Source organism: Grampus griseus, assembly GCF_964374135.1.
Source record: "Grampus griseus genome assembly, chromosome: 15".
NCBI lineage: Eukaryota > Metazoa > Chordata > Mammalia > Artiodactyla > Delphinidae > Grampus > Grampus griseus.
This window is the reverse complement of record NC_139009.1, coordinates 29239105-29257253: the sequence shown is the minus strand read 5'-3', so window position 1 is coordinate 29257253 and position 18149 is coordinate 29239105. Positions and strand designations below refer to the sequence as shown.

Genomic DNA, 18149 nt, shown 5'->3' with positions numbered 1-18149 from the left:
CATCTCACCCGAGTCCCCCTTCACCCGGCATTGTCACCCTTGTCAATGTCACTTGGAAACCTAGGTTCGGTGATTCTTGGCTGCACTTCACTCTGATGGTAGGGGACACACTCGAATTTAAAGATGGACAAGTAGGATACACACAACACACTGAAAGCAGAGACTTCCATTTACTCCGCTTTAGGTGAAGGGCTCCGGACGTATCCGCCTGGGTGTGGAACGCGCGGGGCCCCTGTGCCAAACGGCCAGCTGGAGGGCAAACACTCGGGAGTGAAACAGGTGGAGAAGTGCGACGATACCTCAGGGTGAAAACTGCTCTCTACTATAGACCCTTTACAAGTCCCGTGTCCAACTTGTCACCTCTTGCCCCCTAACAACCATCGCCTACATCAGAGCGGGCGACATAAGAGAAAAAGGCAGTTCAGTAGCAATAATGGGTATCAAGTACAGTGTGTACCTGGAATAAGTGCACGGTCGCACCCCGCTCCCCAGTGCTCATGGGGACTCCAGGACCTCGGAGGGTGCAGAGCGAGCCTGAGAGCACCAGGAGCTCCTGCTGCCCGCGCGTGGTGTCAAGACAGTGATCAACTTCCCCGCGCTGCTACCACCGTTTCGAGCTCGCGAGGAGACTACAGCTCCCGGCAGGCCCCGCGCCGACCGCGCGCCCCCGCCCCTCGCGCGCCCCTGCCCCCCCGCCCTCGGGCCTCAGGACGGGACGGGGCGGAGGGAGGGACAGAGGAAGGGGCGCCTGCGGCGGGCGGGATCCTGCGAGGCGCGTGAAGCCTCGCTGGCGCCTGGTCCGGGACCCAGACGCTGGCGGGCGCGGAGTTTCTCACGACCGGCGGAGCCCGCCTCTGTAAGTAGTCGCCTCGGGGAGAGCGGAACAGACACCGAAAAAGTTAGCGCCGCAGCGGCTGCCGCTTTGTTCTCCCGGCACGTCGGGTGAGGCGGCGGAGGCGGCTGCAGCCTCCCCTCCCCCACCCACCCGCACGCGGTGGCGGCGGCGGTGGCGGAGGGACTCGGATCCCGCGCGGGGCTGGGCGGCGGCCGCCGGGGTTGGGCGGGAAATTGGTAGAGCGCGCGGCGGGAGGAGCGGGCGGTGGGCGCCGCTGTGAGCGGGGGCGCCGGCGCTGCAGCCAGATGGGGCCAAGTTCCGGCGTGGGCGCCGACGCCAACTTGGAGTCACGCTCCGCCGGCGACCACCGCGCCCGGCCTCTCGGACCCAGTCTCTTACCGGGTCCTCCCAACTAGCTCCCAACGCCAGATTGGCGGCACTCACGCTGACGAATTTTGGATGAGCCTTCCCCTTTTCTTTTCACCACTTTACCTTGTACGCGTCGCAAAGAGTGAGTCGACGGCGCTTAGAGAACGTAAGCCCCCACCCCAATTTCCTGACTCTTTAGTTTTGCAAGTTGCGGCGTAGCTCCGAGTCGGTCTCATCCCCGTGAGGGTTTTCTTAAGACGAAACACTGAGGAGCGCAACTGCGTCTTTGAGCAGTAAAAATAACTCCATACTATTCGATTGCCTGTTGGATATTTTATTTGAAGTCATCGCAGTCAGAAGCATAGGCCTTGCCGTGTGCAGGCACGAGTGTAAATCGAGCGACGGCGTGTGTGAGAGCTGCAGACTTTTCCATACACAGATTGATGGCTTGGACGTAACTGTCTCTTCAACCACACCCATCCCCACAGGAAATAAGACTATCGGTGTCATCTTTGATTAGGGAGGATAAGTTACACCCTGAACTGGTACTTTGTTCGACACAGCCTTAATGAGCTGTAGAGGCAAATGAAACGAAAACTTTTAAAATACCGTAATTTGTACCCTAGAAAACGTTAGCGTGTTACTCTTATACTGTTTCTCCTTTGTACTTAATGCTGCACTTACTAAAGTTTTAGCGGCTATGATTTTCTTTAGATCAAGCTTACTTAGTAAATTTAAGGCTGTGAGGACACCTCTGGATTTGTGGCTGAAAGCATCCATAAAGTTCCCCGACCGAGATCTAGGCCAGTTTTACTTAATAAAGGAACCCTTTCCTCCTTCCGTGTTAGGATCTGGATTCAGAGCTGGCATGGACATTCAGCCAAAAAAAAGGTTACAAGTTTTATTAAAAGTATTTAAAACGTGTCACAGAAGCCTTCATGTTAGGTTTTGCTTCGGTAGGTAATGTAGATGTGGTCGGCCTGATCAGAGGAACTTGAATATTTGACAAGCCAGTTTTCCATCCTCAGTTCTATAATTTGGTATATAGCTTTTAACTTTTTAGGATGACTCAGATTCAAGAATGTTGACTGGTTTATTATCTTGAAATGAATGTTTTAAGCATCTCAGATCGTAGTGAGTCTTTTAAATACATAAATTTTAGAAGCTTTCAGTTTCATGAGGTGACGTCTTTAAAATAGAAATTTCTCTCTTAGTGGATTGCTTTTAATCTAAAAAATGCCATGGCCCTCCCAAAAAAGAGCTTAATAAATCAAGTTCTTGGATATTAAATTTTTAAAATTATATAAGAATTGGAAAAATCTTATACAGAAAAAAAGAATGGTCATTTAAATGCATGTTTCTTAAGGGACGTTTTGTTCTCATTTTTAAAAGACATTCTAAAGTTGATGAAAATATTACCATATTAGAGTTAATTGCTCATTTTAAAAATAAACTGATTTTACAGAACTTGATATTGGGAAATTATTAGCTAGTACAGTTTTTAATTTGATTTATTAATAATCATGCTTATGATTCATAATCTGTGCAGACAGTACTTTGAGTCTCTGATTATGTAATTCAAATTGAACGTGTGTGTGAGCCTTTTTGGAGCAGTTGTCTCATTAATGAAAAAACTTGAGATAATGTACTTAGGAGATGTTTTAATTTTAATTTCAGTGTAGAAGAAGGTTTTCTCCACTTGTGTGATTAGTTTATAGTGGCTGTATGTAAGAAATTGCTCACTGGCTATGAGTCAGATTTCTTAGATACCACTGGTGCAGAGAGAGGTTATGAAGATACATTAAGCCAAACGTAAATTTGTACAGCATCACCAGACTGGCAGTCCGTAATCTGGTTACTGGATAAACTTTTCAGTGCCTGAGCAGAGAGCAGACTTGGTGTGCTCTCTCTCTGTTCTCTCTGACATTGGAAAAGACTGAGATTCAAATACCTCTGGTCTCGATGAGCTGAATTTTACCAGCAACAATTTAGTTGAATACTGAGCTTTTAGGAGGAAAAGTATTTATATTAACCTAAGGTAATAGTTACATTTTTGAAAATATATAAGTAGATGTAGGAAATTGCTAGAAACTATGATTTTAAAAACCATCAACAAAGTTACTTGGATTTTTCATACAATATAAAAGCAACATCAGGATTATTAAGCAAAGTCAGGCCTGTATCAAGGTAGAATATGGATAATGACTTCAGGACTCTGGTCAGTATTGCATTGAAAAAGGCCATATGCTTTTTGTACATACTAAAAGAATACAGTACATATCAACAGGAGAAAAAAAGACCCTGCATTCATTAGCATTCCTAGCACACAAAACTTAATCGAACCAGGAAAACTGTTACTGGTAGGGAGTCATGGTAAATATTATGCTATTCTGAATAGGAAAAGTGTTTTACCTCTTAACTTTTGCCTTTACTGAGTACAAAAAGGACACTGGCTACACTAAATGATGAGCTTCGTTTTGAAGTGTTTACTAGCTGGATTTGTTTTGTCTTCCGGAATCCTCTTTGCTTCTCTCTCTGCTTCTCTGACTCCTACTTATCCTTTGGTTTTAGCTTCCTTAAAGGTGCCTTGCCTGTGAACCTCTGTTGAAATTAGTTCCTCTCAGTATACTCTGTCATATCACTTTTCATGATTTGTAATTGCCTTGCTATTAATGTGAATATTTGTTTAATGTGTGTGTCCTATATCACACTCTAAGCTCCGGAGAGAGCAATAGCCATGTCTGTTTTGGTCACTGCTGTACAACCCGAGTCTCTCATAACAGTCTAGCAGATAATAGGCACTCAGTAAATATTTGTTGAATGAAAATGCTGCTGTTAGAGCTTCTTATAATTAGAGGCTTTGCTAAGAAATGAGATAATGTATATGTAGGGGGAGTTGAGGGAGAGGGAGAGAAAGGGTAGATCAACTTGTGATGTTACCGTGAAGTAACCCTCTGTTAAGTCACCTAACCTCCAGAGCCTTTATTTTTACCTTGTCTGTAATAGTAGGGCAGGTTGGGCTCAAGATTCCTTTAAAATGCCATCTTTTGATTCCATTCAGCAATAGTGACAATTTCATTTGAATGAAATATGTGACAGATAATTCCCCCAAAGAATATTCGAGATGTTGCAAATAAACATATTAGAAATGCTTGCCAACTCACAGCTATTAGCAACAAACATATCTAATTGATTTATGAATTAGTATGTGTACTATTGTCTCAGATTTCTGATTGAAGCATAAAGACAAAATTAGAGTTGTTAGATTTTTTTTTTTTGATATTTAGTCTTAATATTTTGCACCCTACATCTTGTTGCATCTTACAGATCAAATCAAGGTTCCGTAAAGCAAAACAAGGAGAGGGAAAACAGATGGGGTGAGTGGGCAGAAGCTAATATGACAGCTCACTTAGTTTCTTCTATTTGTGTTCATGCTGAAACTGTAAAAAATATTTTTATGCAAAAGTATAACATAGTTTGTTAATAGTTATCGATCATTCTGATAGTTGATTGTAATCATAAGACAGTTACTGTTATTTGGCTAATATTAGCAGGTATTATAAAATGGAAATTTAGTGGGAAGATATCCGTCACAAATAAATTATTATTCTTGAACACAGCAGCGTCTTGCATTTTGAAGTATTTAACCTGCATACAGTATTATTCATAGATATTTGACTCACCTTTTTATGACAGTTGTTCAGCTTTTTGAAACTGCTCAAGTCAGGTATTTTAAGGACCTCATTACCTCATGAGAAAACCTGTTGTAGATTGTTGTTAGGTTGTTGGTAATGAACTGAAGTAGTATAAAGAACATGGGCTTTGGAGTCAGGGAAACTTTGGTGTGAATCCCAGTTCCATCACTTATTAGCTGTGTAGTCGTGGGTAAGCAACAATTCTGAAACTCTGGTTCCTTTTCTGTAAAGCAGTTAAACAAATTTCCTAGTGTCATAGCAAGGATTTAATGAAGTATGATATCTCAATTTCAGTGTTTAGTGTGAAGTAGGAGCTTAATTGTTAATTCTTTCACCTAATTACTGTGAAAATTGCTAAAACTTAGCACTTAGGATAAGCCAGGTACTACTGTAGATATTGTACATGCAGTAGCGCAGTCCTCATAGCTGTTATCTTCATTTTACCTCTACCCTCTATCTACCCTCTACAATGATACTGAATAAAACCAGTTATTCTCTGTTAATTTCCTAATCTTATGTTTGCACTGTGTCCACCCAGTAACACAACTTCCTGGGTGTGTGGTGTGAGTAGGGATAACACTTCATAAATGAATACATTGTTATCAATAGCAAAAAATAAATAAATCATCCATATAAAAATGGGGAGAAAAACCAGTTATTCTCTTAACACCTTTTCAAATATTTGAAGACCATTATTCTGCTTGGTTGTGTTAAGCATAATTTGTCACATGACATTGTTTTCAGCTTTATCTAGATATATCCTCATTATTATTTTTTTACATCAATATAGCTCTTAAAAGTGTGGACTGTAAAAATGAATACAGTGGTAACGTAAGCTGACTAGCAACCAGTATGCTGATTGATGCTGATGTGTTCTCAGTGTCCTGGGGGTTTATGTTTACATTAGTTCTTTTAGTCACCCATTATATTAGCAGCCATTATTAAACTCTTGGTTGATAACACCTCTAGTGAACAGGTTCTAAGTCAGCATTTCTATATTGCACATTTAACTTTTTGAACTAAATGTAAAGCTTTACTCTCATCATTGTTATAGTTCACTTGAATTTTAGTTTATTTCTCCCAGATTGTACACTCTGAGGATTTTATAAGCATGTCTTCCATGTCTTTATTATCTTATAAATAATCAAAAACAATATAGGGCCAAGGGCAGCGTTCCAATGCACTCCCCTAAAGACTTCTCTAAGTTGATACAGAGCAGCAAACTTAACCAACTACACTAACATCTAACTCATACTCGAACAACGTATTTACAAAAAGAGTATGGAATATCATCTTGAGAATTGTTTTGGCCAGAATACACTAATTTTTTTTCTGGCTTTGCTAATTGTGTGATCTCGGGCAAGTACTTTAAGCCAGTTTTCTCAACTATAAAATGGGTTGTTGTGAGGATTAAGTGAGGAAACACATATGGAATGCTTAGAACGGTGTCTGGCAGATAGAGCTCAATTACTGTGAGTTATTATTTCCTCCATCTAAAAAGGCCAATAACCCCTTTTTTAAAAGGTGTAAATGTAGCTGATTTGGCATTCTGTTTGAATTCATGCTGACGTCTAGTGATCATTATATTCTAAGTATTGGAAAACCATTTGCTTTCATAATCTATTCTCAGATTTGACTAAGGGTTAACATTAAGTTTATATGTCTGCAGTTTCTGAAATCACTTCCCCACTCCTCCAGCCCACAAAACTTGAAGCCGTTCTGACCCATCTCCAGCCCATGACTGTTTCTCTCTTTCTGAACTCTTTCTCCAAGATGATAGGAGTCAGCTTTGTAATTGCACTGACTAATTGCTTTAGCAATATGGAGTGCATTGCATCTGAACCCGAAGACTTGCACTTCCATAAAGATGTGTTAGTCCCTCGTATTCACGAGGCTCAGGTTTCAGTTCTCAATGCTCTGCTACAACTTTAGTTTAAAAACTCAGAGAAAGTAAGCAAAAGACCAGTTGAGCAATTGTGCCTTCTCAATGTGCTCTCTCAACCTTAACATCCTCTCTGAGCGGTGATTCTCTCAGTTCCTTGTTCTTTCAGAAATGGTATGTGATTGTGGAGACAGCACTTGGTAGGAAAGTATGAAACTTGGGTCCTGATTCCCACTCCACCTCTTAATGGCCATTTGATGCTGGGCAAGTTACTTTATCTGCTTTTGCTTCCGTTAACTCATCTGCAAAAATAATAAATAATATTTGCCTTGTCAAATTCCAAAGAGATATCATGAGATAAAGCATATAAAACATTTACAAGATGTTAAGTGCTGTACAATATAAAATGGGTTAAAATTACTTATCTGAATGTAGTTCTAAAAGCTGTTATCTTTAAGCAGTTTTTTTCTAAGCCATACTTTTTCTTGAACTTGCTCATTCTTAATACAATATCTGTATGTTTTTGCTCTTCTGTTATGTTCATCCTCGTTTATTTAGCCCCATTAACTACTTTCCAGAGTCATTCTGCAACCACATTGGATGCTTCACTCTTTTTCATCATTAGACTTTACAGGTATATGGATGGAATTTAAATTGAAAGATCCTTCTCTTGTGAGCCATTTCACTTAGCCATGGGGTCGTACTTTTAGTTTTTGAACTGTCCTTATGTAAAACTGTGATACATATGTAACTGTGCTTAGTGTTCTCTTTTTCACTTTTAGAAATTTTTTATGACAAGATCGCTTTTTCCTATGTTCCTGTCTTAAGTATGTCTTTTATACTTCTTTGTGTGTCATATAACTGTGTTTAGTATATGCTTCCTTAGTTTTCTGAAAGAAATCTGCTTAGATTTAAACTTTTAATATAAAAAAGAATACTCTTGTCTATGTTAGGGCAGTATTATACATCTTTTGTATGGCCAAGTGGTACTTTATTTCTATGATGATGTCAGTTTTACTTTTCTTTTTTGTCCCTTCTGTTTTTGTCATAACTCAGTTGTGTATTTGTGGAATAAAAGTGTTTGACCTTCAAGTTTTAGGTATTAGTGAGGAATAGCAGGGTTTTGTTTTTTGCTCTTTTTTTTTTTTTTATCAGGAGGCTCTCCCTGAAATCATGGGCTCTGATAACTAGACCAAAAAAAAAAAGGCTACCCATTAGGATTTATTGGTGAATTATAAACATACAGCCAAAACATATCATTTTTAAAAAGCACAAGGATTCTTTTTTTTAATTAATTAATAAATTTTATTTATTTTGGCTGTGTTGGGTCTTCATTGTTGCACCCGAGCTTTCTCTAGTTGCGGTGAGCAGGGGCTGCTCTTCGTTGCAGTTGTGCAGGCTTCTCGTTGCAGTGGCTTCTCTTTTTGCGGAGCGTGGGCTCTAGGTGCGCAGGCTTCAGTAGTTGAGGCTCACGGGCTTCAGTAGTTGTGACACGTGGGCTCAGTAGTTGTGGCTCGCGGGCTCTAGAGCGCAGGCTCAGTAGTTGTGGTGCACGGGCTTAGTTGCTCTGCAGCATGTGGGATCTTCCTGGACCAGAGCTCAAACCCATGTCCCCTGCATTGTCAGGCAGATTCTTAACCACTGGGCCACCAGGGAAGCCCCAAGGATTCTTGCATTTTTAAAATAATGTTAAGTGAGTATAAAATATTAAAAGTTTCTAAAAAATTTCTTCCAGGCTACCTACATTTCAGAAAGCATCAACTTTTCTCCATGGGCCCATTCACCAAGTGGAATATGCCTGTACTATTTTAAAAAGCCTTTGTGCTTAATCCTGGAAAAATTTGCTCCTCCAAAATGAAAATGAGGACATTTGAGAAGGTGATTTAAGGTGTGGACATTTGAGAAAGTGTCCCATTAGATCAAGGAACCAAAGGATAAGTACTGAATAGACTAATCCTAAACACTTTTTATTTTTTAAACTAGGATTTTATTTTGACAGAAAAACAACTTTTATTCATTATGTATTTTCTGAAATTAAAAGAGAGAGACAAGAATAGACTTAAAAGAAAATAGATGAAGATGTTTAGTAAATAAACAATGTCAACTCTCTTCTGATGAGGATAATTCAGTGATGTTAAATCCTTTCCAAAACCCTGGTTGTGGTCCTAAAGACAAGACTCTTCTTTGATGGGACTGATATTAAGGGAAGTGGGACCTTTTGTATATTCAACTCACAGTTGTAGAACTTGCCATCATCAGCATGAGTGGCTTAAAAGAGGAAATAAAGAAGCTTTCAACTAAATCTGAAAGTACAGTCATTTTTTTACCACTGTGATTTTAAGGCCTCTTCATAACCATTGAAAAAGAATTGACAACTGTTTTAAAAGATTAAAGAAAGGCAGATGTCTGCAAACAATTCTCCTCCATCATCCCAGAAGTCTGTAATACCTGCAACTCTTCCTGCTGTGCTTCCAGCTCCTTCTCCGTGTTCAAGTCCTAAAACAGGGCTCTCTGCGCGACTCTCTAATGGAAGCTTCAGTGCACCATCACTCACCAACTCCAGAGGCTCAGTGCATACAATCTCATTTCTACTGCAAATTGGCCTTACACGGGAGAGTATTACCATCGAAGCCCAGGAACTATCTTTATCTGCAGTCAAGGATCTTGTGTGCTCCATTGTTTATCAAAAGGTACTGTGCATGCTATTTATGTCAGTAGTTTTTCTAAGTAATATTGTTTCTACTGCTTTTCTATAAATTATACATGCAACAGTGAGTTAACACATATGGATCAATCAGTTGTTTATATCTTAATTCTGAGCATTGGGAGAGAGTCCTGATAGACTAAAAGCCTAAAGTCTGAAATTTCAGAGTCTAACAGCTGGAGCCTATATCCAGGCTTTAAAATACTGCTTATTCAATTCATCTCTTTAAGAGCAGGAAAATCAGTGTAAAGTCAAGAGGACTTAAGCAGTCTCACTTGTTTTCAGAGAAAACAGTCAGGAGGTAGAAGGCACAAGGCATCAAGGGGGCTTACCAAAAGGATGAGACACAGCTGCTGCTGAGTCCAGGTCCATACCTCGTTCTTCCTAGGTCCCCTGTATGCTGCCCTTTTGTCCCTTTTAGATCCTGATTTCACCTAAACTGCCAGAGGACCACACTCTCTCTGTCTCTTAAAAATTAGGTAAATGAGCTGTAATATATATCAGAATAGAAGAAAAATTTTAAATTTAAAATCACCCTCAAATTTTAAATTGACGGTGATTTTATTTTGCTTCCAATTAACTCACCCCCTGCCCTGTACCATACCATTTTTTAAGGAATCTTAGCTAAATTTCTTTAATAATCTTGATTTGATGCATGAGCTGGTATGTTCTATGTTTTATCATAAAACTGTATATAAGTAGTATGAATTGGTTACATTTTCTTTTTAATGGACCAAGCCTATGTTTCAAACAACTTAGTATACTTTATGTTTTAAAAATCCTATCAGTAAGATTAATGTGTTTGGATAATGCTCCTCGTCTTACTGTTTTTGTTTCAGTTACTTATGCTTTACATGGTTTGTCATTATCTTCTGATGTAGAAGTAATTAACAGTCAAAAAAATGTTATGTGGTTTGTGAAAATGACCCTTGTCTCCTGTGTGTTAACAGTGACTTATCTATTTAAATGTGGCCAAAAGTAATTTTAGGTATTCTTTTGTAGATCTGTAGAACCATCTTTGTGTCTTTAAGTATCTTTGCTTTTAATTTCCCTTTCATCAGATGGTAACAGATGTTTTAATAAATATTTTTGCAACTAGGTTTTTAATTTAATGGTAAGAGTTTAACTTAAATACAATTTGTAACTTTATTGTCTCTCTTTTTTTGAGCCCATAGAAAATCATAACTAATGTTTTGGTAGAGCTATATTATTCAGTTTTCAACCTTTGGAAATTTGACTTAGTTCTTATATTTATACAGAGGCATACTGATTTTCTACAGGATTACTTTAGAATGAATGTTACTTCCTCATTAATATAGATGTGAGAAGTGGGTCAGATGGGTCAAGTTCTTGGGAAGCTAGGTTAAAAATCATAATCTATGAAAAATTCTAGTGAAGCCAAGGAAATAAGATATGGCTCAAGAAAAGATAATTCAGGGTGAACTTTATGCAAATATAAAATAGAATTATTGATTATGGAGATAGCCAGCATAAAATGAATATCATGGTGAACTGAATTTGAGTCAATATTGTAGTGATATGGGGATGTGCTTGGCAAAAATATAAAACATGTATGTGACATAATCTTATTACACACTCCTTTTGACATGTGCTAGAATCCTAACTGTTGTTTAAGTGTAGTGAAAAAGAGTATTGAGCTTGTAACTAGGTCAGCTGTATTGTTTTTTGTTTGTTTTTGGCCATCCCATACAGCTTGCGGGATCTTAGTTCGCCAACCAGGGATTGAACCCAGGCCCTCAGCAGTGAGAGCACAGCGTCCTAACCACTGGACCGCCAGGGAATGCCCAGCTCTGTTGTTTATTAACTGCATACCTTTATGTGATTTGACTTCTCTGTATTACATTTCCACATCTATCAAATTATTGAGTTGGGATGATTTTTTTTTTTTATAAATTTATTTTATTTTATTTTTATTTTTGGCTGTGTTGGGTCTTCGTCACTGCACGCGGGCTTTCTCTAGTTGCGGCGAGCGGGGGCTACTCTTTGTTGCGGAGCACAGGCTTCAGTAGTTGTGGCACGCAGGCTCAGTAGTTGTGGCTCGCAGTCTCTAGAGCACAGGCTCAGTAGTTGTGGCGCACGGGCTTAGTTGCTCTACGGCATGTGGGATCTTCCTGGACCAGGGCTCGAACCCGTGTCCCCTGCATTGGCAGGCAGATTCTTAACCACTGCTCCACCAGGGAAGCCCGAGTTGGGATGATTTCTAGTGTGTAATTCCAGCTGTGAAATTCTGAATCATTTAACCTAAAGTTAAGTCTTCACTCTAGAGACAGATAAAGGAGAAAGGAATTTCAAGGAATGATCTACTCAGGTCCTAACTGGAAAGAAATCTTAAGGGAACCAACTCAGATTCTGGGGTTTGATAGAGAGGTTTCATGGATCCCTAACTCACCTGGGAGATGGAAAAACCATGTCAGAAGTTCTTTTCTTTTTACATTCTCTCTTAGATTCTTGCTTGCTAATCACTTACTTCCATTACCTACACATGCATAGCTCCAGGTTAACTCCCAGGACTCTGATGGGCACACCTGCTTTTCTTATTTCTGTTCTTAGTAAATACATTTATTGAACCTTTTAAAGGTAGAGCACTGGTTAAATTTTAAGAAGTAGATTAACCAAATGTCCCTTCCCTCAAAAAGCTTATAGTCTGGTAAGGGAAACATTTACCAGAATAAAATATGAGAAGTAGAAAGTGAAGTTAAAATAAAAAGTGCTCTTCTCAGGTTGATAAAAGATATGAAAGACTTCATATGAAATGTAACATTTCATCTGATACTTAAAGAATGAGTAAGATTTCAGTGATATGGGAGGTAAGGAGTACATACCAAGGCAAAAAAATCAGGATGAGCAAAGATATGGGAGGGGAAAGGAGGAAGATTATAATTGACAACATTTATTGAGTACCTACTGTATGTCAGGAGCTTCGCACACCCTTTCTGCTTAATACTTGCAACAAGTTTTGGTGCATCTCACATAGTTAATGTGAGTTTTTTTTTTCTTGTGATGAGAATTTGTAAGATCTGTTCTCTTAAAAACTTTCAGATATAAAGTATTGTTAACTGTAGTCACCATGCTGTACATTACATTGCCTGAACTTACTTATTTTATAACTAGAAGTTAGTACCCTTTGACCACTTTCACCCATTTCCCCACCTTCTACCCTTTGTCTCTAGTAATCACCAGCTCTGGTTTTTCCAGATTCCACATATAAGTGAAATCATACAATATTTATTTTTCTCTGCTTGACTTATCTTACTTATTAGCATAATGCCCTCAAGGTCCATCCACGTTGTTGCAAATGATAGAATTTCCTTCCTTTTAAGATTGAATAGTGTGTGTGTGTGTGTGTGTGTGTGTGTGTGTATCACATTTTCTTTATCCATCTGTCGATGGACACATAGGTTGTTTCCACATCTTGGCTATTGTAAATAATGATGCAATAACATGAGGGTGCAGATTTCACTCAAGATAGTGATTTCATATCCTTTGACTGTATACCCAGAAGTGGAATTGCTGGATCACATGGTAGTTCGGTTTTTAATTTTTTGAGGAACCTCCATGCTGTTCCATAGTGCCTGCACCAATTTACATTCCCATTAACAGTGCACCAGGGTTCCCATTTCTCCACATCCTTGTCAACATATGTTATTATCCTTTTGACAGTAGCCATTCTAACGGGTGTGATGTGATACCTCATTGTGGTTTTGATTTGCATTTCCCTGATGATTATTGATGGAAAACTTTTTCATGTACCTGTTGGCCATTTGTATGTCTTTTTTGGAAAAATGTTTATTAAGTTCCTCTGCCCAGTTTTTAAAAAAATAAATTTATTTTATTTATTTTATTTTTGGCTACATTGAGTTTTCGTTGCTGCGCGTGGGCTTTTCTCTGGTTGTGGCAAGTGGGGGCTACTCTGTTGCAGTGTGCGGGCTTCTCGTGGTGGCTTCTCTTCTTGCAGACCATGGGCTCTAGGTGTGCCGGCTTCAGTAGTTGTGGCACGTGGGCTCAGTAGTTGTGGCGCATGGACTTAGTTGCTCTGCGGCATGTGGGATTTTCCCAGACCAGAGCTGGAACCCGTGTCCCCTGCATTGGCAGGCAGATTCTTAACCACTGCACCACCAGGGAAGTCCTCCTCTGCCCATTTTTTAATCTAATTGATAGGTGGTTTTTTTTTTGTTTTGTGTTGTTTTCTTTTGATATTGAGTTATGTGAGTTCTTTATATATTTTGGATATTAACCCTTTATCAGATATAAGATTTGAAGATATTTTCTCCAATTCCATAGGTTTCCTTTTAATTTTTTTATTTTATTTTTTTTGGCGGTACACGGACCTCTCCCTGTTGTGGCCTCTCCCGTTGCGGAGCACAGGCTCTGGACACGCAGGCTCAGCGGCCATGGCTCACGGGCCCAGCCGCTCCGCGGCATATGGAATCTTCTCGGGCCGGGACACGAACCTGTGTCCCCTGCATCAGCAGGCGGACTCTCAACCACTGCACCACCAGGGAAGCCCTTCCTTTTCATTTTTTAATGGTTTCCTTTGCTATAGAGAAGCTTTTAGTTTGATTTAGTCATACTTGTTTTTGCTTTTGTTGCCTTTGCAGTTTATGTCAAATCCAAAAAATCATTGCTGGGTTCGATGTCAAGGAGCTTACCCTCTTATGTTTTCTTCTAGGAGTTTTATGGTTTCAGATCTTATGTTCAAGTCTGTAGTCCATTTTCAGTTGATTTTTGTGTACAGTGTAAGACTGGGCTTCAGTTTCATTCTTCTGCATGTGGCTCTTCAGTTTTCCCAGCACCATTTATTGAAGAGACTGTCCTTTCCCGTTGTATATTCTTGGCTCCTTTGTTGTAAATAAATATGTACGCATGGGTTTATTTCTGGGCTCTGTTCTGTTTCATTGATTTAATGTGTCCATTTTTATGCCAATACCATATTGGTTTGATTACTGTGACTTTGAAGTGTAGTTTGAAATCAGAGGCATGATGCCTCCAGCTTTGTTCTTCTTAAGACTGTTTTGGCTATTTGGGGTCTTCCGTGGTTCCATACAAATTTTAAGATTGCTTTTTCTATTTTTGTAAAAAATAATCATTGGAATTTTGATAGGAATTGCATTGAATCAGTAGATCATTTTGGGTAGTATGGACATCTTAATATTCTTTCAGTTTGTGAACATAGAATATCTATTTATTTGCATCTTCTACAATTTCTTTCATCAATGTCTTACAGTTCCCAGTGTATAGGTCTTTCACCTCCTTGGTTAAATTTATTTGTAGGTATTTTATTCTTTTTGATACACCTGCACGTGAGTTTGTTTCTTTTTTTTTTCTGACTGCGTCAGGTCTTAGTTGAGGCATGTGGGATCTTTGTTGAGGCATGCGGGATCTTTGTTGAGGCATGCAGGATCTTTCGTTGCTGTGTGGGGGCTTCTCTCTAGTTGTGGCATGCAAGCTTCTCTCTACTTGTGGCATGCGGGTTTTTCTCTCTCTAGTGGTGGTGCGCAGACTTCTCTCTAGTTGTGGCATGCGGGCTTCTCTCTAGTTGTGGCGTGTGGGTTTTTCTCTCTCTAGTTGTGGTGCACAGACTTCTCTCTAGTTACGGTGTGCGGGCTTCTCTATAGTTGTGGGGTGTGGGTTTTTCTCTCTCTAGTTGTGCACGGGCTCCAGGGTGCATGGGCTCAGTAGTTTGCGGCATGCAGGCTCTCTCGTTGAGGCGCATGAGCTCAGTAGTTGTGGTGCACAGGCTTAGTTGCATGTGGGCTCTTAGCTCCCCGACCAGGGATAGAACCTGCATCCCCTGTATTGGAAGGCGGATTCTTTACCGCTGGACCACCAGGGAAGTCCTGAGATTGCTTCTAATTTCTCTTTCCAGTAGTATGTTATTAGTATATAGAAATGCAATTGATTTTTGTATATTGACTTTGTATCCTGTAACTTTACTGAATTTTTAAATTAATTTTAACAGTTTTTTTGGTGGAGTCTTTAAGCTTTTCTATATATAGTGTCACGTCTTCTGCAAATATACAGTTTTGCTTCTTCCTTTCTGATTTGTATGTCTTTTATGTCTTTCGCTTGTCTAACTGCTCTGACTAGGACTTCCAGTACTATGCTGAATAAAGATGGTGAGAGTGGACATCCTGTCTTGTTCCTGATCTTAAAGGAAAAGTTTTCAGCTTTTCACCATTAAGTATGATGTTAGCTGTGGGCTTGTTAATATATGGTCTTTATTATTTTGAAGTACGTCCCTTCTCCACTCACTTTGTTGAGAGTTTTTGTCATGATGGATGTTGAATTTGGTTAAATGCTCTTTCTGCAACTATTGAGATGATTATGATTTTTATCTTTCATATTGTTAATGTAGTGTGTCGCGTTTATTGATTTGTGTGCGTTGAAACATCCTTTCATCCCTGGAATAAATGCCACTTGATGATGTGTGCGATCCTTTTAATGAATTCAGTTGGTTAACATTTTGTTGAGGATATTTATGTATATGTTCATCAGGGATATTAGGCTGTAATTTTCTTGTAGTGTCCTCGTCTGGCTTTATTATCAGGGTAATGTGGGTCTTGTAAAATGAGTTTGGAAGTGTTCCTTCTACTTCTATTTTTTGGAAGAATTTAAGAAGGATTGGTATTCTTATTTAAATATTTGGTAGAATTTACCAGTAAAGCCCTCTGGTTCTGAGCTTTTGTTTGTTGAGAGGTTTCTGATTACTGATTCAGCCTCCTTACTATTAATTGATCTATTCAGATTTTCTATTCCTTCATGATTCAGGATTGGTAGGTTGCATGTTTCTAGGAATTTATCTACTTCCTCTAAGTGTCCAGTTTGTTGGTGTGTAATTGTTCATAGTAGCCTCTTATGATCCTTTGTATTTATGTGTATCAGTTGTAATGTCTTCTCTTTCATTTGTAATTTAGTTTATATGAGTCTTCTTTTTTTCTTGTTAAGTCTGTATAAAGGCTTGTCGATTTTGTTTATCTTTTTTAAAAACCAGCTCTTAGTTTCATTGATCTTTTCTGTTGTGTTTTTAGTCTCTATTTCATTTATTTCCACTGTGATCTTTGTTATTTCCTTCCTTCTACTACTTCTTGTTCTTCTTTTTCTAGTTTCTTGAGGTATAAAGTTAGGTTGTTTATTTGAGATCTTTCTGTTTTCTTTTTATTCTTTTTATTTTTATTTTTGGCTGCATTGGGTCTTCGTTGCTGTGCATGGGCTTTCTCTAGTTGTGGTGAGCGGGGGCTGTTCTTCATTGCACTGCATGGGCTTCTCATTGTGGTGGCTTCTCTTGTTGAGGAGCATGGGCTCTAGGCACATGGACTTCAGTAGCTGTGGTTCGTGGGCTCTAGAGCGCAGGCTCAGTAGTTGTGGCACACGGGCTTCGTTGCTCCACGGCTTGTGGGATCTTCACGGACCAGGGCTTGAACCCGTGTCCCCTGCATTGGCAGGCGGATTCTTAACCACTGCGCCACCAGGGAAGTCTTGAACATCTCTTTGAGGGGCACAATTCAACAGTCCATTTCAAAATAATTTTGTATATGGTAAGATAAGAATCAAACTTCATTTCTTTTTGTAGGACATCAGATTTTTCCAGGACCATTTGTTGAAAAGACTATTCTTCCCTTACTCAATTACTTTAGTACCTTGGTTGTAAATCAGTTGACCACATATATCTTGGGCCATTTCTGAACACTGTTTTGTTTTATCGACTTATGTGTCTGTATCCTTAAACTAATTCCACATTGTCTTGAATTCTTTAGTTTTATAAAGACATGATGTCAGGGCATAAATCCTGCAACTTTGTTCTTTTTTTCAAAACTGTTTATCTCAGTTTGCGTTCTTTGCATTTCCATATAAATGTTAAAATCAGCTTGGTGATTTATACATAAAAGCTTACCAGAATTGTGTATATCATTTTTTATCTGTGTTTCATGTTTTTGATGCAGTTTTAAATGGGGTTTTTAAATTTTCTAATTTCTTTTTTTTAAAAAACATCTTTATTGGAGTATAATTGCTTTACAGTGTTGTGTTAGTTTCTGCTGTATAACGGTGAATCAGCTATATGCATACGTATATCCCCATATCCCTTCCCTCTTGTGTCTCCCTCCCACCCTCCTTATCCCACCCCTCTAGGTGGTCGCAAAGCACCCAGCTGATTTCCCTGTGCCATGCAGCTGCTTCCCACTATCTATCTATTTTACATTTGGTAGTGTATGTATATCAGTGCTACTCTCTTACTTCATCCCAGCTTACCCTTCCCCCTCCCCATTTCCTGAAGTCCATTCTCTACATCTGTGTCTTTATTCCTGTCCAGCCCCTAGGTTCATCAGAACCACTTTTTTTTTAGATTCCATATATATGTGTTAGCATACGGTATTTGTTTTTCTCTTTCTGACTTACTTCACTCTATGACAGACTCTAGGTCCATCCACCTCACTACAAATAACTCCATTTCGTTTCTTTTTATGGCTGAGTAATATTCCATTGTATATATGTGCCGCATCTTCTTTATCCATTCATCTGTTGATGGACATTTAGGTGATTCCATGTCCTGGCTGTTGTAAATAGTGCTGCAATGAACATTGGTGGTAAATGTATCTTTTTTTTTTTTTGCGGTACGCGGGCCTCTCACTGTTGGGGCCCCTCCCG

At 39.4% G+C, this 18149-nt stretch overlaps 1 protein-coding gene across 1 annotated transcript in view; it reads left to right on the top strand.

Moving 5' to 3' along the window:
• The first annotated feature begins 719 nt into the window (after positions 1-719).
• Positions 720-18149, top strand: part of PRKD3 (protein kinase D3) — a 77912-nt gene continuing 60482 nt past the window's right edge. The window contains exons 1-2 of the mRNA XM_082672064.1: positions 720-856; positions 8517-9471. Coding sequence (XP_082528190.1) covers positions 9184-9471 — 288 coding nt within the window. The 5' untranslated portion in view covers positions 720-856; positions 8517-9183. The remainder of the gene's footprint in view (positions 857-8516; positions 9472-18149) is intronic.